A 23,303-nucleotide genomic window follows, 5' to 3' on the forward strand; every position below is an offset into this window, starting at 1 on the left:
AGTTTAAAGGGTTAAATTGTTTAACAGTGAAATATTGTAGTGAGGACTTTTATTTTGAAACAGTTTTTGGCAGAGGAAGCAGTTGAACAGGATGTATAGTCTTAATAGGGCCAGTTTGTATGCTTAAAGCCTGAGACTGCAGGTGGCCTGAACACCTGCCATAGGATTCTAATTGCTTAACGGCCGTATTGTGATGTCATAATCATAATGTTAAGTCAATGGGGAAATTTTGATTCGTTTTTAATTACTAGTTTAAAAAGTATAAAAGTTACAAAGCTGAAAAATACATAGCACCCATGTCCTAAGTAAGACCTACGTAACATAGTTTGAATGAAGTTTCTACGTTAAACGGTTGAAGCTGCATTAAGTGCGTTAGAAGAAGAAGAAGAAGAAGAAGAACTAGAAAAGCATTTCCTGAAGGAAATACAGTGCATGAAAATGCAAAAAATATGATTGTAAAATATCATACAGAGTAAAAACAAACTATATTGGTTGCTAGGTAGATGAGGTTTAATATAGTTGGAATGACTGAACAGTTAAATAAGTGGATAGTTTATATAGTTAAATGATTTGCTTGGTAGATAAGGTTTAATATAGTTGGAATGATTAAATGGTTAAATAGGTGGATCATTTAAATGGTTAAATTATTTAGGTAGATAATTGACGATAACTGACAGTTGAAATGGCTCTAATGTTTGCTAGCAGTTATGCTAACTATGTTATCAAAGATAATAATGTTAACCAAGTTACTTAACTTAGCTAATGTTTTCATTTTTAGTAGTTTTGCTAAAAATGCTAACTAACATGCGAAATGGCTAGCATGCTAAGTATGATAACCATGTTACTTAGCTAACTTAGCTAATCATTTTTAGCAGTTTTGTTAAAAATGCTAACTAGCATGTTAACATGCTAACTATGCTAACCATGTGACTTAGCTAATTATTTTAAGCAGTTTTGCTAAAAATGCTAACTAGCATGCTAACTATGCTAACCATGTGACTTAGCTAATCATTTTTAGCAGTTTTGCTTAAAATGCTAACAAGCATGCTAACATGCTAGCATGCTAACTATGTTAACCATGTGACTTAGCTAATCATTTTTAGCAGTTTTGCTTAAAATGCTAACTAGCATGCTAACATGCTAGCATGCTAACTATGCTAACCATGTGACTTAGCTAACTAGCTACAGTGGGTAGGAGTCATAGTTGATGACAAGTAACCGTTACAATGTCTGTACAGTTAAAAAGTTCAGTAGTTTAAAGGGTTAAATTGTTTAACAGTGAAATATTGTAGTGAGGACTTTTATTTTGAAACAGTTTTTGGCAGAGGAAGCAGTTGAACAGGATGTGTAGTCTTAATAGGGCCAGTTTGTATGCTTAAAGCCTGAGACTGGCAGTTGATCCAGGTGGCCCGAACACCTGCCATAGGATTCTAATTGCTTAACGGCCGTATTGTGATGTCATAATCATAATGTTAAGTCAATGGGGAAATTTTGATTAGTTTTTAATTAATAGTTTAAAAAGTATAAAAGTTACAAAGATGAAAAATACAAAGCCCACATGTCCTCATTAAGACCTACGCGTCAATGTTTGAATGAAGTTTCTACGTTAAACGGTTGAAGCTGCATTAGCTGCGTTAGAAGAATAATAATAACTAGAAAAGCATTTCCTGAAGGAAATACAGTGCATGAAAATGCAAAATATATGATGTCAAATATCATACAGAGTAAAAACAAACTATATTGGTTGCTAGGTAGATGAGGTTTAATATAGTTGGAATGACTCAACAGTTAAATAGGTGGATAGTTTATATAGGTAAATAATTTACTTGGTAGATAAGGTTTAATATAGTTGGAATGATTGAACGGTTAAATAAGTGGATAGTTTAAATGGTTAAATTATTTAGGTAGATAGTTGACGATAACTGACACTTGGAATGGCTCTAATGTTTGCTAGCAGTTATGCTAACTATATTAACAAAGATAATAATGTTAACCAAGTTACTATGCTAACTAGCATGCTAACAATGTTAAAATGCTAAGTATGCTAACCATGTGACTTAGCTAATTATTTTTAGCAGTTATGCTAACTAGCATGTTAACATGCTAATTATGTTAACTATGCTAACCATGTGACTTAGCTAACTTAGCCAATCATTTTTAGCAGTTTTCCTAAAAATTCTAACTAGCATGCTAACTATGCTAACCATGTTACTTAGCTAATCATTTTTAGCAGTTTTGTTTAAAATGCTAACTAGCATGCTAACATGCTAACTATGCTAACCATGTGACTTAGCTAACTTAGCTAATCATTTTAAGCAGTTTTGTTAAAAATGCTAATTAGCATGCTAACATGCTAGCATGCTAACTATGCTAACCATGTGACTTAGCTAACTAGCTACAGTGGGTAGGAGTCATAGTTGATGACAAGTAACAGTTACAATGGCTGAACAGTTAAAAGTTCAGTAGTTTAAAGGGTTAAATTGTTTAACAGTGAAATATTGTAGTGAGGACTTTTATTTTGAAACAGTTTTTGGCAGAGGAAGCAGTTGAACAAGATGTGTAGTCTTAATAGGGCCAGTTTGTATGCTTAAAGCCTGAGACTGGCAGTTGGTCCAGGTGGCCCGAACACCTGCCATAGGATTCTAATTGCTTAACGGCTCTATTGTGATGTCATCAGCCCATGTTAAGTCTATGGGGAAATTTTGACTAGTTTTTAATTAATAGTTTAAAAGTATAAAAGTTACAAAGTTGAAAAATACAAAGCCCACATGTCCTAAGTAAGACCTAAGACCAGTAACATAGTTTGAATGAAGTTTCTACGTTAAACGGTTTAAGCTGCATTAACTGCATTAGAAGAAGAAGAAGAAGAAGAAGAAGAAGAAGAACTAGAAAAGCATTTCCTGAAGGAAATACAGTGCAAAAAAAAGAAAAAAATATGATGTCAAATATCATACAGAGTAAAAACAAACTATATTGGTTGCTAGGTAGATGAGGTTTAATATAGTTGGAATGACTCAACAGTTAAATAGGTGGATAGTTTATATAGGTAAATAATTTACTTGGTAGATAAGGTTTAATATAGTTGGAATGATTGAATGGTTAAATAAGTGGATAGTTTAAATGGTTAAATTATTTAGGTAGATAGTTGACGATAACTGACACTTGGAATGGCTCTAATGTTTGCTAGCAGTTATGCTAACTATATTAACAAAGATAATAATGTTAACCAAGTTACTATCTTAACTAGCATGCTAACAATGTTAAAATGCTCATTATTAACCATGTGACTTAGCTAATTATTTTTAAGTTATGCTAACTAGCATGTTAACATGCTAATTATGCTAACTATGCTAACCATGTTACTTAGCTGACTTAGCTAATCATTTTAAGCAGTTTTGCTAAAAAATGCTAACTAACATCTTTATCATGCTAACTATGCTAACCATGTTACTTAGCTAATCATTTTAACAGTTTTGCTAAAAATGCTAACTAGCATGCTAACTATGCTAACCATATGACTTAGCTAACTTAGCTAATCATTTTTAGCAGTTTTGCTAAAAATGCTAACTAACTAACATGCTAGCATGCTAACTATGTTAACCATGTGACTTAGCTAATCATTTTTAGCAGTTTTGCTTAAAATGCTAACTACTATGCTAACATGCTAGCATGCTTATGCTAACCATGTGACTTAGCTAACTAGCTACAGTGGGTAGGAGTCATAGTTGATGACAAAGTAACCGTTACAATGGCTGAACAGTTAAAAAAGTTCAGTAGTTTAAAGGGTTAAATTGTTTAACAGTGAAATATTGTAGTGAGGACTTTTATTTTGAAACAGTTTTTGGCAGAGGAAGCAGTTGAACAGGATGTGTAGTCTTAATAGGGCCAGTTTGTATGCTTAAAGCCTGAGACTGGCAGTTGATCCAGGTGGCCCGAACACCTGCCATAGGATTCTAATTGCTTAACGGCTCTATTGTGATGTCATAATCCCATGTTAAGTCAATGGGGAAATTTTGATTAGTTTTTAATTAATAGTTTAAAAGTATAAAAGTTACAAAGATGAAAAATACAAAGCCCACATGTCCTAATTAAGACCCACGTAACAATGTTTGAATGAAGTTTCTACGTTAAACGGTTGAAGCTGCATTAGCTGCGTTAGAAGAAGAAGAAGAATAATAATAACTAGAAAAGCATTTCCTGAAGGAAATACAGTGCAAAAAATGCAAAATATATGAAATGCAAAAAATATCATACAGAGTAAAACAAACTATATTGGTTGCTAGGTAGATGAGGTTTAATATAGTTGGAATGACTCAACAGTTAAATAGGTGGATAGTTTATATAGGTAAATAATTTACTTGGTAGATAAGGTTTAATATAGTTGGAATGATTGAACGGTTAAATAAGTGGATAGTTTAAATGGTTAAATTATTTAGGTAGATAGTTGACGATAACTGACACTTGGAATGGCTCTAATGTTTGCTAGCAGTTATGCTAACTATATTAACAAAGATAATAATGTTAACCAAGTTACTATGCTAACTAGCATGCTAACAATGTTAAAATGCTAAGTATGCTAACCATGTGACTTAGCTAATTATTTTTTAGCAGTTATGCTAAGCTAACTAGCATGTTAACATCTAATTATGTTAACTATGCTAACCATGTGACTTAGCTAACTTAGCCAATCATTTTAGCAGTTTTCTTAAAAATGCTAACTAGCATGCTAACTATCTTAACCATGTTATAGCTAATCATTTTTTAGCAGTTTTGTTTAAAATCTTGCTAACTAGCATCTTAACATGCTAACTATCTTAACCATGTGACTTAGCTAACTTAGCTAATCATTTTAAGCAGTTTTGTTAAAAATGCTAATTAGCATGCTAACATGCTAGCATGCTAACTATCTTAACCATGTGCTAACTTAGCTAACTAGCTACAGTGGGTAGGAGTCATAGTTGATGACAAGTAACAGTTACAATGGCTGAACAGTTAAAAGTTCAGTAGTTTAAAGGGTTAAATTGTTTAACAGTGAAATATTGTAGTGAGGACTTTTATTTTGAAACAGTTTTTGGCAGAGGAAGCAGTTGAACAAGATGTGTAGTCTTAATAGGGCCAGTTTGTATGCTTAAAGCCTGAGACTGGCAGTTGGTCCAGGTGGCCCGAACACCTGCCATAGGATTCTAATTGCTACTTGGCTCTATTGTGATGTCATCAGCCCATGTTAAGTCTATGGGGAAATTTTGACTAGTTTTTAATTAATAGTTTAAAAAGTATAAAAGTTACAAAGTTGAAAAATACAAAGCCCACATGTCCTAAGTAAGACCTACGTAACATAGTTTGAATGAAGTTTCTACGTTAAACGGTTTAAGCTGCATTAACTGCATTAGAAGAAGAAGAATAAGAAGAAGAAGAAGAAGAACTAGAAAAGCATTTCCTGAAGGAAATACAGTGCATGAAAATGCCAAAAATATGATGTCAAATATCATACAGAGTAAAAACAAACTATATTGGTTGCTAGGTAGATGAGGTTTAATATAGTTGGAATGACTCAACAGTTAAATAGGTGGATAGTTTATATAGGTAAATAATTTACTTGGTAGATAAGGTTTAATATAGTTGGAATGATTGAACGGTTAAATAAGTGGATAGTTTAAATGGTTAAATTATTTAGGTAGATAGTTGACGATAACTGACACTTGGAATGGCTCTAATGTTTGCTAGCAGTTATGCTAACTATATTAACAAAGATAATAATGTTAACCAAGTTACTATGCTAACTAGCATGCTAACAATGTTAAAATGCTAAGTATGCTAACCATGTGACTTAGCTAATTATTTTTAGCAGTTATGCTAACTAGCATGTTAACATGCTAATTATGCTAACTATGCTAACCATGTTACTTAGCTGACTTAGCTAATCATTTTAAGCAGTTTTGCTAAAAATGCTAACTAACATGCTATCATGCTAACTATGCTAACCATGTTACTTAGCTAATCATTTTTAACAGTTATGCTAACTATGCTAACTAGCATGCTAACTATGCTAACCATATTACTTAGCTAACTTAGCTAATCATTTTTAGCGGTTTTGCTAAAAATGCTAACTAACATGCTAGCATGCTAACTATGCTAACCATGTTACTTAGCTAATCATTTTTAACAGTTATGCTAACATGCTAACTATGCTAACCATGTTACTTAGCTAACTTAGCTAACTAGCTACAGTGGGTAGGAGTCATAGTTGATGACAAGTAGACAAACAGTTACAATGGCTGAACAGTTGAAAAGTTCAGTAGTTTAAAGGGTTAAATTGTTTAACAGTGAAATATTGTAGTGAGGACTTTTATTTTGAAAGTTTTTGGCAGAGGAAGCAGTTGAATAGGGTGTGTAGTCTTAATAGGGCCAGTTTGTATGCTTAAAGCCTGAGAGTGGCAGTTGATGCAGGTGGCCCGAACACCTGCCATAGGATTCTAATTGCTTAACGGCTCTATTGTGAGGTCATCAGCCCATGTTAAGTCTATGGGGAAATTTTGACTAGTTTTTCATTAATAGTTTAAAAAGTATAAAAGTTACAAAGTTGAAAAATACAAAGCCCACATGTCCTAAGTAAGACCTACGTAACATAGTTTGAATGAAGTTTCTACGTTAAACGGTTTAAGCTGCATTAACTGCGTTAGAAGAAGAAGAATAAGAAGAAGAAGAAAAAGCCTTGGAATAACAGTACAGTGCATTTTCATGCACTGTAATAATAAAATGCCTTGGAATAACAGTACAGTGCATTTTCATGCACTGTAACTAGAAAAGCATTTCCTGAAGGAAATATAGTGCATGAAAATGCAAAAATATGATGTAAAATATCATACAGAGTAAAAACAAACTATATTGGTTGCTAAGTAGATGAGGTTTAATATAGTTGGAATGACTGAACAGTTAAATAGGTGGATAGTTTAAATGGTTAAATTATTTAGGTAGATAGCTGACGATAACTGACAGTTAGAATGGCTCTAATGTTTGCTAGTAGTTATGCTAACTATATTAACAAAGATAATAATGTTAACAAAGTTACTATGCTAACTAGCATGCTAACGTGCTAGCGCTAGCATGCTAACTATGCTAACCACGTTACTTAGCTGACTTAGCTAATCGCTTTTAGCAGTTTTGCTAAAAATGCTAACTAGCATGTTAACATGCTAGCATGCTAACTATGCTAACCACGTTACTTAGCTAATCGTTTTTAGCAATTTTGTTAAAAATGCTAACTAACATGCTAACATGCTAGCATGCTAACTAGCTACAGTGGGTAGGAGTCATAGTTGATGACAAGTAACAGTTACAATGGCTGAACAGTTAAAAAGTTCAGTAGTTTAAAGGGTTAAATTGTTTAACAGTGAAATATTGTAGTGAGGACTTTTATTTTGAAACAGTTTTTGGCAGAGGAAGCAGTTGAACAGGATGTGTAGTCTTAATAGGGCCAGTTTATATGCTTAAAACCTGAGACTGGCAGTTGATCCAGGTGGCCAGAACACCTGCCATAGGATTCTAATTGCTTAACGGCCGTATTGTGATGTCATAATCATAATGTTAAGTCAATGGGGAAATTTTGATTAGTTTTTAATTAATAGTTTAAAAAGTATAAAAGTTACAAAGATGAAAAATACAAAGCCCACATGTCCTAAGTAAGACCTACGCAACATAGTTTGAATGAAGTTTCTACGTTAAACGGTTTAAGCTGCATTAACTGCGTTAGAAGAAGAAGAAGAAGAAGAAGAAGAAGAAGAAGAAAAAGCCTTGGAATAACAGTACAGTGCATTTTCATGCACTGTAATAATAATAAGAATAATTCGGATAACAGTAGAGTGCATTTTCATGCACTCTAATAAGAAGCCTAGGAAGAACAGTACAGTGCATTTTCATGCACTGTAATAAGAAGCCTAGGAAGAACAGTACAGTGCATTTTCATGCACTGTAAAAAGCCTTGGAATAACAGTACAGTGCATAAGAATAATTCGGATAACAATAGAGTGCATTTTCATGCACTCTAATAAAATGCCTAGGAAGAACAGTACAGTGCATTTTCATGCACTGTAATAAGAAGAAGCCTAGGAAGAACAGTACAGTGCATTTTCATGCACTGTAATAATATTAATAATAAAATGCCTTGGAATAACAGTACAGAGCATTTTCATGCACTGTAATAAGAAGAAGCCTAGGAAGAACAGTACAGTGCATTTTCATGCACTGTAATAATAATAATAAGAAGAAGCCTAGGAAGAACAGTACAGTGCATTTTCATGCACTGTAATAATAATAATAAGAAGAAGCCTAGGAAGAACAGTACAGTGCATTTTCATGCACTGTAATAATAATCAGAAGAAGAAAAAGCCTTGGAATAACAGTACAGTGCATTTTCATGCACTGTAATAATCAGAAGAAGAAAAAGCCTTGGAATAACAGTACAGTGCATTTTCATGCACTGTAATAAGAAGAAGCCTAGGAAGAACAGTACAGTGCATTTTCATGCACTGTAATAAGAAAAATAAATCGGATAACAGTAGAGTGCATTTTCATGCACTCTAATAAGAAGACTTGGAAGAACAGTATAGTGCATTTTCATGCACTATAATAAGAAGACTTGGAAGAACAGTATAGTGCATTTTCATGCACTATAATAAGAAGAAATCGGATAACAATAGAGTGCATTTTCATGCACTCTAATAAATCGGATAACAGTAGAGTGCATTTTCATGCACTGTAATAAATCGGATAACAGTAGAGTGTATTTTCATGCACTCTAAAAAGCCTTGGTAGAACAGTACAGTGCATTTTCATGCACTGTAATAATAATGAGAAAAAGCAGCCTAGGAAGAACAGTACAGTGCATTTTCATGCACAGTAATAAGAAGAAGCATAGGAAGAACAGTACAGTGCATTTTCATGCACTGTAATAAGAAGAAGCCTAGAAAGAACAGTACAGTGCATTTTCATGCACTGTAATAATAACAATAAGAAGCCTAGGAAGAACAGTACAGTGCATTTTCATGCACTGTAATAAGAAGCCTAGGAAGAACACTACAGTGCACTGTAATAAGAAGAAATCGGATAACAGTAGATTGCATTTTCATGCACTCTAATAAAACTCTCTAGTCATGAATTTGATCGTGTTGGTATTGAATATAATTATATATAATATAATAATAGTATGTTGTAATATGTGATTCCTAGAGTGTAAAAAAAATACACTAACGTCTTCAAAACATTGTAAAATTATTGAAATAGATTAAGAAAGCCACCGCTATGGTGATTTCAATGGTTAGATTGATTTGTTTAGATCCATTGAAATTGCTGCCTTGACAACCCTACGTCATGGCTTCGGTACTCACACATGATTAGAATGTTGCCAAGTAAAGGTTCCATTTGATACTGTCATAATGAATTCAAGCAACCAGTTTGAATGGCAGTTAATGTAATCTTAACAGTAGAATTCTGGAATGAATACAGTTATACAGTAAATGTATAGCCCCAGAGGTCAGATCTGAAGTGCCTCAACGTCTGAAAATAAACTTCAAGGTGTGTAGAAACACTGAACAAAATGTCATGCTTTTGTCATTATGTGAGCTTAACCTCTCCACCATTAAAGGGGTCGTAGAATGTGAAACCGAGTTTACCTTGGCATAGTTGAATAACGGCAGTTAGTTGGGTAAAATAGACATACAAAGAACTTCAAAATCCCATTGTCACCTCCTTCATATGCAAATCTCACAACTTGAAACTGCCACTGTAAAACGGGCGAATCGCAACAAAGCTCATACGTGACAAAAAGTCTGGGACTCCACCTTATTTGGCTCTGGTCTGTACCTTTTTGTAACACCCTGAAATTTACATACACACCATCCCATTTTCTGGGCCAGTGCAGAGCTCTCACACCACTTCACGCATGGAGTCAGTTTACTACAGGGCCTTTTTTTAGTCTTTAAAGGCACACTATGCAGGTTTTTAGCTTAATATGGAAGTTTTTTAGCTTAATTTACCTTAATTTACCAGCTTCAGAGTCATTGGAATGGTTATATGAATTTTTTCGGGTTGAATGGTGGCCGTCTCGCTTCCCCCTAGCACCTGTGAGCGGAAAAACCACCCTTGCAACTGTGGGCCGGCGGGCCGACGGCCTCAGTGTCAGGAAGTATAACGAGTGTAACAAATTGCTTTACTGCATTCAAATACACATACACGCCAGGCACCGGCTAGAAAAAGGTAGTGATGGAGTTTCTCAGACATTAGTCATGACAGAGCAAGCGAAAAATAAGCAAAAAACAAAAAAAACGGTAAGGAAATTGTCAATACTGCATAGTTTACCTTTAAGGGTGCCACTCTGTCAAGCAGGACACCTAGTTCACTATTGAAAGCCTCTACCATTTGGTCAATACGATGATTTAAAATATCTGAACTTATGGAGTCTGCAAGAGCTATGAACTGCTGCTCTGCTCTAACGTCCAAGAATCGTGATTTGACTGAAATTTCGGGATGAATTTTTTAAAGTATACGACATTAAAAGATACACAATAATGATCAGACATATTTATATCATTTACTGAATAGTCAGTGACTTCTATCCCTCTAGAAATGACCGAGGGTCGAGGGTTTTGCCAAGGTTGTGGGTGGACCCCGTAACATGCTGCTTTAGCTCTAAACTGTCCAAAGTATTAAAGAGCTTACTGGCTTTAGCATCGGTCGTCTTATTGACATGGATATTAAAGTCACCATTTACAATTACCGATCATAGCTAGTGATAATGAGCGACATAAGTTCAGAAAACTGGTCGAGGAAGCCAGTCCATAGTTTAGGAGGGCGGTATAAGGTCAATAGAAGTATAGTTGGGTCAGCCTTCAGAGTGAAGGCGATATACTCGTGGCAATTCCACCCTCTCGTTTACCCTCTCTAGTTGAGTGGAATAAATTATAATTTGGGGGACAGGTTTCAACAAGAACAGCTTCGTTGTCTGAAGTTAGCCAGGTTTCAACAGGAAACAGAAATTCCAATTTTGTTTCCACTGATGACATCATTGATTGCAAAGGTTTTAGTAATGAGTGCACCTATATTTAGTAAGCCCATGTTAGCTGGAAATGTCTCTAGCTTTTGTAGTCCAGGCAAAGTAGGATTTCATGACTGACTGTAAAATATTTTTTTTTAGCATAGATCATTTCTATGAGGTGTCCAGAACGACATACTAAAAGTCCTAAGAAATCCTAGTTGAGGAAATATGTTAAATTCTCATCAATCCGAGACGTGTGCCAATAAGGCCAGGCAACAGTGCACCCCAATGGGGCTATTTTTTTCCTTTACTCCTATCGAAATGAAACTTTACACAATGAACATATCCATGAAAAGTCTTTTTTTTTTGTATTACAAGTTTCTTTGAAAAAAACGTTAACAGTGCACTGGCGGTGATGTGAATCGCGGACAATAACCAAAGAATGGAATTTGCACCGCCATTGACCAATTAAAGGCTGTAGTAGGCCTAGTGTTTCTACATGTTGGCACAAAACGTAATTTCTGTCAGAAGCCAGTCTATAATGCATGCGGGGGGTAATATGAGGCGAGTCAGACAGAAGAGGGGCCTGTCTTAGTAGCCTATTCCTGAATCCTGTCCCTTTCAAACTATGTTAAAATTGTGTGATTAGCCGCCAGCATAATGAAATCTAAATTAAAAGACAAAATCTTATTAGGCTATAGGTCCAAACCTATGAGTCTAAGCCTTAGTTAAAAAAAAAATCTTCAGGTGTAAGTTATAAGTCAAAGAACCACATTCTGTGTAATATAGAGGCAGTGGTGGAGGAAGTGCTGAAACTCAGTACTTAAGTAAAAGTACAAATATTTTACAGCAGAGAAATATTTATTTTAGTAAAAGTGAAAGTACCACAATGACAACCCTACTTAAGTAAAAGTAAAAAGCACCTGATTTTAAATGTACTTTAAGTATTAAAAGTAAAAGTATTTGCATAATGATTTATTCTCTCAATATCCATATTAATCAAAAAATCAGTAATTAAGCTAGTTTTAGGTTATACTAGACTAGATAGTTTTAAGCTAATTGTGCTTACCATCTGTGGCCCAGTTTACATTCTAACTTTTCTACAATTTTTTCAACAATTCTAGAGACTGTAATTATCTACTCGGTTATCTACTAGGGTGATCTGCTAAGTAAAATATCATTCAGCAAAACACGAGGGCCTGAAGTTTAACGGGGTAGACAAGGGAAATGTCCGGTGGATCTTAATGCCAATTCTGCTGGTCCAGATTGAACAGAAAAGTTGTTGAGAAGGTGTCTTTATGATAAGAGAGGTTATCAAAGATACTCTAGTTTGTAATTTCTTTTAAAGTATACATTTTGAAGACAAATGGAGTCATACCACAGGTCCAGGGATGGATTACTGAATGGGCTTACTGGGCCCAAGAGCTCAGGGGGCCCTGAAGCCCAAGCCTCTGTGTGAAGTTGCCTCTTCTCCATCCTTCTCTTTTCACAAAACTCACCAGAAGTCATCATTTAAAGGGTCATTTAAAAAAAAAATCTTCCATGGGAAGTTTCGTACCATTCAGGGCATTATTAGTGGGGTAATTTACGAGATACTAAGTTGGTTCCATTATGCCTGCAGAAAGTCATTAGTTTCTGACAGCGCTACTCAACCAGGGTTCGACCAAGGGAAAACAGGTTCTGGGAGGGTGTTTGGCTCAGGGTCATGGTGCAAAGGACCCTAGGGTGAAATTACTCCGAACCATTGCTTTAATGCTGCTCAAAGCACAGGCTTGCAATCGAGGCAGGCCTTTATTTCGTATGTGCGTTTTATTGTGAGACATGCGTTTCATTTGGAGTGGCATAACGGTAGGCTATCAAAAGCAGAAGATCTTCGGTTTGGTTTGGGATTTATTTTTTGGTTTGGCTTGATTATATTGTTAAATGTTGGAACTGATGGGCATTGAAATCTGGGGGGTATTTGATGGTTCACTATTAAGTTTCATGTAGTTGAAAGAGTGTCAGGATTTCCATCCACTGTTTATTGAGAGACAAGGCATCCACTTTTATTCATTCATTGAACGTGTGCTGTGCTGTAATGGAAACCTTATTGCGTAGGCCTACGGTATTGATTTTTTTTTTGCCTCGCGGCAACAATTGTGTTTAAATGTAGGCTAGTACTGCTTCAGCCTCTCAGCGGCAAGTGACTGGTAGCTTTAGAGCAATGTGTTGGAGACCCAGTGTAGGACAACGACTTTTCATTGGCATCAGTATTAAACCAACCAACAATATAAAACAATTTAGAAGACCACTTTTATTTCATTGGGGCCTGGCATTTATTTATAAATAAAATCCGGCCATAATTTGAGGATTTACGGTATGCACGAGTGTTTTGGGCACAGTGCAAGCCCTAATCTGACTGAAAGTGCGCCGAACTTGTGCATTTAAATAACAATATTTTAATACATGTTCCTGGTGGTGACACCCCCGAACCCCCTGTAACTTTTGTGCTTAAGTACGAAAAAATTTCTGACCTGTCGCAAGGTCACCAAGCTCCCCGATCTAGAGCGCCCTACAAGCCTAGAGTGCCCTCTCACGGCTGTGGACGGTAATGTTTCATGTAGGGTTCATGTCAATTCATACTGACTAACATTTAAGAACATGTTAAATTATATATATTTTGATATATAAGTTGCACCTGACTACAAGTCACTGGACCAGTCAAACTATGAAAAAAGTGTGACTTACAGTCCAGAAAATACGGTATGCATTTTTCAGCATCAACATCAAGCAACATATGCATAAAATAAGATATAACTGTTTGTATTTCAGGACATAGTGAGAAGGTCTAGTGAATCTCAGAATACTATGAATAGTAGTCTGATGATCAGGCCCCTAGATGACCACAAGTGTTCCAAAGGACAGGCTGAGGCTACCTTGACGGTAACAGATTTTTCATTTTCTCACCTTCTATGAGTGCAGCATCCACTCAGAAATGTTTTATTTTTAAAGTTTCTCATTCTATTGCTGTAATGTTACTCATAGTTCATACTCATACAACAGCACAAAAGTGTTAAAATGTAGGTTAAACAGGTTTGTCAACTGATTCAGAAAAATGTTTTGTAAGTGTCATTGTTGTAAATTGAATCTATTCTCTCCCCATCTGTTATTGCATTTTGTATTTACAGGAGGAAGATGTTGTTACCGGAATTGAGGAAAATATGAGACAGAGAGAGATTGTGTCCAGGTGAATTGTGTTTTTGTATTATGGATTTCTCAGACTATTGTACTTTCAATTTTTAACACCTTCTTCCAGTCTTCTAGTAGTCTATTGGCGGTGTTTCATGGCCCAGGCAAGCCTCGTTTTCTTATTCTGACGTCTTAGCAATGGCTTTCTTGCTGCAACTTGATCTGTCAAACCTGCAACTCGAAGTCTTCTCCTTACAGTTGAAATTGAGGCTTGCTTACTACGACCACTATTAAGCTGTGCTTGGAGCTGGCCTTTGTACCATTTCAAGCTATTCATTCACTGCTTGAATTGTTCTAAAACTTTTGACCAGTAGTGTACATACAAAGTCAAAGTATCCCAAGGAGAAAATTGTTTTGGGCACTGGGAAACACAAACACAAGGTTAAAACAATTAAAGAACAAAGGTACAGTACAGGGCTTAAAATACATTTTTCAAAATGAGGGTGAATTCCCCCCTTCAGTGCTTCACATAGGGGGATTAATGCAGTTTGTGGGGGGTGGGGCATAGGCCTACATTTTACAAACCGAAATCTATTAAGAACAAAGTCTTCGATGTTAAGCATTTTCCTTATTACAGGCGTCAATAAGAACAATGCTTAACATAGTCCTCACTTACATGATTTTGGTTTTGATTTTCTAGTAGAACAAGTGTTTGTGATGACACATGTCATTATAAATTTAGTAATATTTGATCGCTGTTTTGGTATAAAGCATCTTTCACATAATGAATGTGCACTCTAGAAAGTGAAAGTAGGCCTACTACCGTATGCGCTCCATGTCTGTAGCTATCTGTGCACGTCCGCAATCGATTATAACGTTCCTCAAATGGAGAACACATCCATGTTCCCTTGTGTCTCATGGCCACTCTAGTCTGTCATGCTTCTGTGTTTGCAAAATTCCTGACAGTTCCTAATCGCTAAACTTTTGTTTTCCTTTCCTGTCGGTTAGCAGTTGATGTTTAAGCACCTAGCATAATTTGACTAAAGCGTGACAATTCCTGCTGAGAGGGAGAGGGAGAGAGAGGCACCCGCAAAGTCAGAAGTTGGTCTGTCCAGTCAATAGTCCTGCATTCACACCGTTCCATTATTAGATTAACGTTATCCGACAGCGCTGTAAAATGTGTGCGGGAATTTCTCGCATTATGATGACTAGAGTTAAGGACTTAGCAGGACTTAAATAAAATATGCGCAATACCCGCAATCCCGTGCTGAAATTTAGGCCCTGCATTAAACATTTGGGCTACTGAAAGAGCCATTACTATGACCGCCGCTGACAGCGAAGCTGATCAGATGTTTTTTTTTTTTCGCATGCCCAAATTTCCGTCCAATGATTCCCCGGGACACTGAAAGACCGGGTACACGAAACTTGGTGGGCATGTAACCCCACATGGATAGCATGGAACCATCGTTTTTGATCTGTAGCCCCCGCTGGACTGGACCCCGAAAAGGAGGGTAGGGCAGACACAGTTTTCTGTGAATATCTCGAAAACCATAGGGTTTAGGAGGACCATTTTTTTGTATGTTGATCTCAAGGGGCCATGTCAACCCATTCCATAACCACTCATTTCATTATAGCCACCTAGTTAAACACAAAAAGTAAAAATGAGGTGTTGTAATTGAAGGTATCTGTGACCTAACATAGTTAAAACTGCACGAAATTGGAAGTGTAGGATCATTATGACACCCCTCTGTATGCACGCCAAGTTTTGTGGAATTCCGTTCATGGGGGCCACACAATAAATTAATTTATGTTACTATACACCAACTGGCCTGTAGGTGGCCGGAGACAGTTTTCTGTGAATATCTCGAGAACCGTGGGGCCTAGGAGGTCCACCTTTTTTATGTATGTTGGTCTTAAGGGGGCATGTCAACCCATCCCATTACCACAAAAAATTAGGTGTTTTCATCACATTATCTCTGGCTGACAAGGTCAAAACTGCACGAATTTAAAGTGTAGGATCATTATGACACCCTCCGAATGCATGCCAAGTTTTGTGTACTTTCGTTCATGGGGGGCCTTACAATAAAATAATTTATGTGTACATTTAGTGACGCACACCAACAAGGTTCCGGGACACTGAAAGACCGGGTACATGAAACTTGGTGGGCATGTACCCCCACATGGATAGCATGGAACCGTCATTTTTTTGTTTTGATCTGTAGCCCCCGCTGTACTGGACCACCCCCACATGGATAGCATGGAACCGTCATTTTTGTTTTGATCTGTAGCCCCCCGCTGTACTGGACCCCGAAAGGAGGGTAGGGCAGACACAGTTCTCTGTGAATATCTTGAGAACTGTAGGGCCTAGGATGACCATTTTTTTCCGTATGTTTGCCTCCAGGGTCATGTTAACCCATTTCATGTGCACACATGTGCACAAACAGATACACACGCACACACATACATTCACAGTAATCATAATTATGACACATACTCACACAGTAGACATATGTACGCTTGCATGCACAGGCACATGCACAGGCACATACGCAGGCACACACACACACACACACACACACACTCACACAAACCCACACACATAACATAAACATAACACAAACAATCAAGAATTTCTCAGAATTATGAACAGGCAAGATGGAGGTGGGGTTGTATAAAATCAATTTTACATGTGAAATCTATGAACTAATCATGTTTTGGTACTTGTTGTCTAGCAGATACCAGTGAGAATTGAGTGTGGATAATGCAATTTAGTGAGACAGTTAGAATCATATAGGCCTTTCAGCGTGATTTCTTTTTGTGGAAAAAATGTGCTGGACTGGGCGGCGGTCATATTTTGTACCGCTCTGCGGTACATCTAGTCTATCCACAAGTTTCCTGGGGTGGTTACTAGGGATCGTTTGTGGGCCACATTTCCTATTTTTGTGTCGCCTCAGCTGTGTTTTTAGCTGATCAGCTTACAGGCTAATCACATCCCTGTATAGTCACTCTGTTGCTGAATAATATTATGGCTTTAAAAAGCTTGGGAACAATGTGTGCTGTTCGAGGATGTAGTAATTGGTTGAAATTGGAGTGTTTTGACCACAAGCCGAAAAAGAAAGCCGTGTTTGTGTCTGAAATGTACAGCTTCCATCCACTGCCCAATGATGACGAGGCTAAAAGAAATTGGCTTAAAAACCTGAACTTAAAACATCCTCCGAAATGTTGCAAATTACCATTCTCTATAATGCATCCTTCATACATTCTTCTGTTCTCCCATACATGCCTTACAAACACCTACTTCCATAAGCATCACAAATTCCTACTTCCACAAGCATCCACGCATTCAGTCATAAATATACATTAATTTATCCATTCATAGATATCCATGCATTTAGTCATACATATGCATTCATATATACTCCAAACATAAACTCAGTGCAAGATCTCAAATATGGCCACTACAAGTGTTTGTATTACTAAGCCAGCATGTTAACAAGGGCATCAATTGCAAAGATAATACTACCGTATTTTACGGACTATAAGTCGCACCGGACTGTAAGTTGCATTTAGGGGTGTCTCGATATACCGGTTTTGTGATAATCGTGATGATTAAAACATGAGAATATGAATATTGTGGAAATAATGCACCCACTGTTTTATCGTGTAGCACAACAAGGGCATTTTTAAATGAACGGGCCATACACTCAAACCTGATGTCATAGCAACGCCAGACTTTTGATTTTGTAGGCTAACTTGAAAAGATGCCGGGCGTGATGGAGAATGCAGTGGCCTTTATCAGTCTCTACTGCTCTGCCCCGCAGCTAGAAAAGCGTGTCGGAATTATTTTGGCTGTGCAACAAAAAGCGATTCAGGAGACTGTGTCTATTAGTCTAATTAATTCTAGCGAACTAACTAGCCTACCCACAAGCCAAAGTCTGTAAAAACAACATAAACAGCCCAGTTTACACAAAAGGCTGGCTAACTGGCCTATTGGAAATGTTATGCAAAGTTGTAGGCTTAATGTGAACTTTTATTTTGTCTCACCGTGTGTTCCGAACAACTGATAGTACAGCGGGTAACCATGAAAATTGTGCACTTTTTGAAAGAAACATGAAACTTTTACCATAGTTAGGTTATACCATGAAAAATGAATATTTTGATGTTTTGTTTACCTTGACCTTTACATAAATGCATTTTCTTGAACTCTGGTGGTTTCAAAGTTATCAGATACAGAATGGGCACCCAAAAGTAAGTGGGAAATGGCACCTTAAGTGTTTTTCTACTGTGTTTGGTTCCAACGTGAGGCACTTTTGAATATTATTGGCGGCCATCTTGGATTTGACCTCTCCCGGGCCTCAGAGGTCAAATTTGACTTCCCTCCCAATCTGAAAATAAACCTTATGGTAGAAGTTTCATGTTTCTTTCAAAAAGTGCACAATTCCCCTTGATTTGAGGGCTTAACCGCTGTACTATGACACATTTTCCATCTTTCATTTGCATGATGCACATAGCCTATAGCATAACAATGAATTTGAAGATCATGCTAAAAGTTTGCTTGTAAAAAAAATAAGTAGGTTTAAAAACATAGTGATATTTCTGAGCTGTCACAGAGGCAACAAGCATCACGGCACGTTATCGCTAATTAAGCTGCTCTGACAGGAGGTAACGTAGGCTACTTGCGTTTGTCCATGTGTGTGCAACCATGACGTGCCATTTTAACATGCAATAGCTAACATCATAAGTTATGGCAAGTCTCCTGAAAATGCAATTTCAGATAGCCTACCTGCAATTAGAATTATATCTAGAAACAATGAAACTACAGGTATTCATAAATACAGTGATATAGGGCTAGTTCAATTTCATGTTCAAATTTGTCTTATCAGAGAAAGTGGGAGTTGTAGGCCTGAATGGTATGTTTTTGAAGAGAGATTTTCTTTTTAGAATAAAATTAATATATAGTCTAGGCCTACTTTTAGTAATTGCTTTCTTTTCTAATGATTGCTATTGATATCGCGATAACATTGTTTTTGTGAAATATTTTGCCATGATAATCGTATTCTGAAATGTTGATGTCGTGACACACTGATGGCGATGTCGGGAGCCATGAAGCAACAAACTGTCCCTGTCTAAAGCCCTTACTTAACGTTATCCCTTACTTAACGTTAGCTGCTACTCCATTGAGCTTGAATTATAGCCTAGGTGCTTCTACATCAACCGTTATTGACGGGAAAGGAAAACAAAAGTTCAGCGATCAGGAACCATCAGAATTTTTGCAAACACAGAAGCATGACAGCCTATAACACAAGAGAACATGGATGTGTTCTCCATTTGAGGAACGTTATAATCGATTGCGGACGTGAACAGACACAGGAGGCGTGTCTCATTTCAGGGGCCGGATGCTTCGGAGCATTCGTGCTACCCAGAGCCATATAAAGGTAGAGTTGCGACAATGGGTGTTCAAAATTCCGTTGGTCACGTGGTTTGTGTAAACCTCAACTAGTTCCCAGAAGTGATTGACAATGGATTAGAATGCATTAAATAGGCTACTGTTCAATGATAGACAGAGCCACGATTTTGGGTAATTGACAGTCAAATAAATGCATTGATATACAATATAACACAGTGTAAATTGTGTAAACTATGTAGTTATCCTACCATTACAACAATATTAAATTAAATTCCAGACCTGATATCTTATATCTTATCTTATGCTGCTATTATAAATTGTTAACTTTCGGGAACTATTTGAGGCTTCCATTAGCCGTCATTGTTGAAAAAAAATGGAACATTAGCGTCAATGGAGTTGTCGCAACTCTACCTTTATATGGCTCTGGTGCTACCTAGCACTGGTCTTCTGTGACCGCATAGACCGGACCTGGCTAGACCAACGGTTTTTTAAATGGGACGGTCTAGCCTAAAAGAACGGATCTGTTACGTCATTAGCCCGAGTAGGCCTACTGATCTTTCTAACTCACGTTCGTGAAAACCATCCTTTCAGATCAACGTGTTACGTTTTATGTATAGGTTACAATAATATGAACTAGGCTAACTGAGTGAGCAATCATCAATCTATTTGAATTATTAAAAAGATATACAATTATGCAAGTCCTTCCAAACTAAAAGGATTGAGGTTTTTTTTTTAGCTGCTGCTCCTTTCCCTATCATTTAGCATGTGTACATTGATTAATTTAGCAGACACTTATCCTAAGAACAACATTCAGGCTACAATGCAAAGGAATTGTTATCAAGGAATTAATTGCGGCATCTGTCAATATTAATTTATTATAAGACTAGTCAAAAATGTGATAGGAGGGTACATGCCCATATAGCCTTTGCCTGCCTCGTCCATCTCCAATTTTAAATAATTTGTTCACCCACCGGCTAAAAAGCAATCACACAAGTCTCGCTTTACTTTTCAAGAGATGGCGATTTCAAAGGGAGTTGAAGCATATTCATGTGAGTAGCCTTGGCCTTTTTCTTTCTAGCCTGGTTAAACCAAACTTTAAAGAGGTAGGTGGGCACGGGCAGCGTAATTTCTTTCCCTGATTGCTGACATGTAGACTAATTTCAAAAACTTAGGAGGGTTTTCATCTCTTGTTGTGCTGTGTTGTTGTAGGGCTAGATGTCTTTCATTATCTCGATCATGCACAAAGCATCATGACCACATGCCTTTGCCACATAAAATAGATCGCTATAGTAGGCTATTTTCTTAATGCACATTTACAATGTTAGTAATCAGACTTGCTTTAGGCTTACTGGCTATGTTAGGCTACACCTCGCGAAAACTGTGTTGTGATCTACAGCATCGCATCGGTGTGTCAGGCTGCGGTTCAAACACATTAGTTCATTTGAACTGATGAAATTGTATTTGCTGCTTTGCTAATGGACAAATTAATAATTTATCAAAATTAATTTGTTATTATCCGTCCGTAAGATAGATGTCACAAACAGACGCTTTAATAAACCTTTGGTGGATGTAATCCTCCCTTGAACTAATTATAGCCTTTATGCAAAATGCCATCAACTAGTTTCTTTAAATGTGTTGTTTAACGGTCTTCTAGTAGCCTAAGTCGTGGAAAATATAGTAGGCCTGATAGACTACTGACCAGTGATCATATCTGAGCATATTACTATGACTTGTTGATAAATAATTTCAATTTGAAATGTTTGAACAGATTTATTTAGAAAGTGGTTCTAAATTTAGGTTTGATACGGAAATCGGCTACATAGCTTAACCATAGTTCACATTGAAACCCGATCATTTAATTTAAATGTTATTAAACCGTTTATTAAATGTTTACATGTGTAGGCTCTGCCGACTGTCTCGCCATGTCTTGAGTGAAACGTCATAAACGTATCGAATTTTGGGGGACCAGGTAGGCCGCGAAGCATACACCCGATGCGCACTCCGTTTCGGGGAAAAGAAGGGTGGATTTGTTGGCCGAATTCGAAGGAGCCCTCGAAATGGGATAGCACTAGTCGCGCTACTATGATGCAACCGGTGTACGAATCTGGCCTTAGACTGTATATATAGAACTGTACAGTGAACCATAGACTGTATATATAGAACTGTACAGTGTGCCGTCTTTTAAGAGTGATGCGAGCGTTAGTCCAGAGCCCCCTGGTGGCCGGCTGCAGTACAATGTGTAACTCCGCCCATCCCCATGTGTTTCAATGGCCAATTAGCCAACTTTCCATGTCACTTTTCTCACCTAAAACTGTTTTTGTATCAACAACTTTTTATTCGAAAAAATCGTTTTCAAGATGCTTCAATACACACAATTTTTCTTTTCCCGCTGAAATTATTTTTTTTAATGTTATATTAACAAATCTAAAAAGGGCGTGTTTACACCTATGATTGACAGCTGGCTGGCTGCAGACACGACGCTTTGTCCATTATGTTTTACCGTCTAGGCTGCAGACACTACCACGTCATCGCCACTTATTTTAACGACACCTGATTTAATACACATAATCTAACCTAAATAAGTGTTGCTGTTATTATCATTAGGTTATATCTTATCACAGTCTGACTAAATACATATTGATAGTCATACATTGTGTAGTTGTTTGTAAGAGACATCGTTGTTAGTTGTGACCGATTCTTTTGAAAAAAAGATATGTGCTGTTCTTTTCGTAGATGCTAAGTATATTAGCTCATAGCATGCTACATCATGCTAGCATTAGCCAGTTGATAGGGAAAGTAAAAGGGCTCTGCTATATTGATCCGAAGTGACGTTAGCCATAGTCACCATCATTCCTACTTGTTTCAAATGGTATAACGTAACCAGTGATTACCGCCATCATCGTTGCAACTTCATTTGAATACACTTTGTCACTGGAGAAGGCGATGTTAAGTTTAATTAACGTTAACTCTTGCTTAGTTTTGCGAATGGCAATAAACACCACCTAGCCTGCTCGACAACCTCGGTATGCCCATTTATGAATCAGGCCGACAAATAACGTTACTTGTGTTTTAGTGAACACATTATTGGACCATAGCTTAACGTGAGGAGGGATTCAAAGTTACAAATGGCCAATTTGCTTAGTATGCTCAGAACAGCGGTATCTGAAAATGCGTTAAGGTATCGTTGTTACCTGCGATTGCACTGCTGGAGAAGCATTTTGCATTGGTATGATTTGATCAGGTCTTGCCAGTGATGTGTAAATCCTCCCGTAGACGAACATCATTTCAAAATAATACGTCTAAATTGAAAACGGTGACAACTCATTGACAGGCTCTCTCAATATGTCTGTAATCGTATGCCTCTACCACATGCTTGCTAGTCTTTCACCAGAGAGGGTGCTCCATTATAAATCAAAAATGTAATACTGCAGCCTATACAGACCTACTACATCAGGATACTCTGTAAACATTTTACACATGATAAGGAAGCTACTTTGCTGAGGGGGGAAAGCAATAATAAATGATAATGCCCATTCAATCAATAATATAATAACAAAAACATGGTAAGACTACATTAAGTAGAATATCAATAATAAACAATGTCAAATTAATCAACAGCCTATAATGAAAATAAAACAGTACTACTGCATACAAACCATAATGTATAAGAAGTGCTTAAAAGACCAAAAACTATCACAA

At 36.9% G+C, this 23,303-nt stretch overlaps 1 protein-coding gene across 3 annotated transcripts in view; it reads left to right on the top strand.

The window, feature by feature from the left end:
* epb41l5 (erythrocyte membrane protein band 4.1 like 5) overlaps window positions 1-23,303 on the top strand; it is a 276,656-nt gene that overhangs the window by 195,768 nt on the left and 57,585 nt on the right. For all 3 annotated transcript variants that reach the window (XM_048239963.1, XM_048239962.1, XM_048239965.1), the window contains 2 exons: window positions 13,841-13,951; window positions 14,197-14,255. In XM_048239963.1, coding sequence (XP_048095920.1) covers window positions 13,841-13,951; window positions 14,197-14,255 — 170 coding nt within the window. The remainder of the gene's footprint in view (window positions 1-13,840; window positions 13,952-14,196; window positions 14,256-23,303) is intronic.

This window comes from Alosa alosa, chromosome 3 (genome assembly GCF_017589495.1).
Source record: "Alosa alosa isolate M-15738 ecotype Scorff River chromosome 3, AALO_Geno_1.1, whole genome shotgun sequence".
Lineage (NCBI taxonomy): Eukaryota > Metazoa > Chordata > Actinopteri > Clupeiformes > Clupeidae > Alosa > Alosa alosa.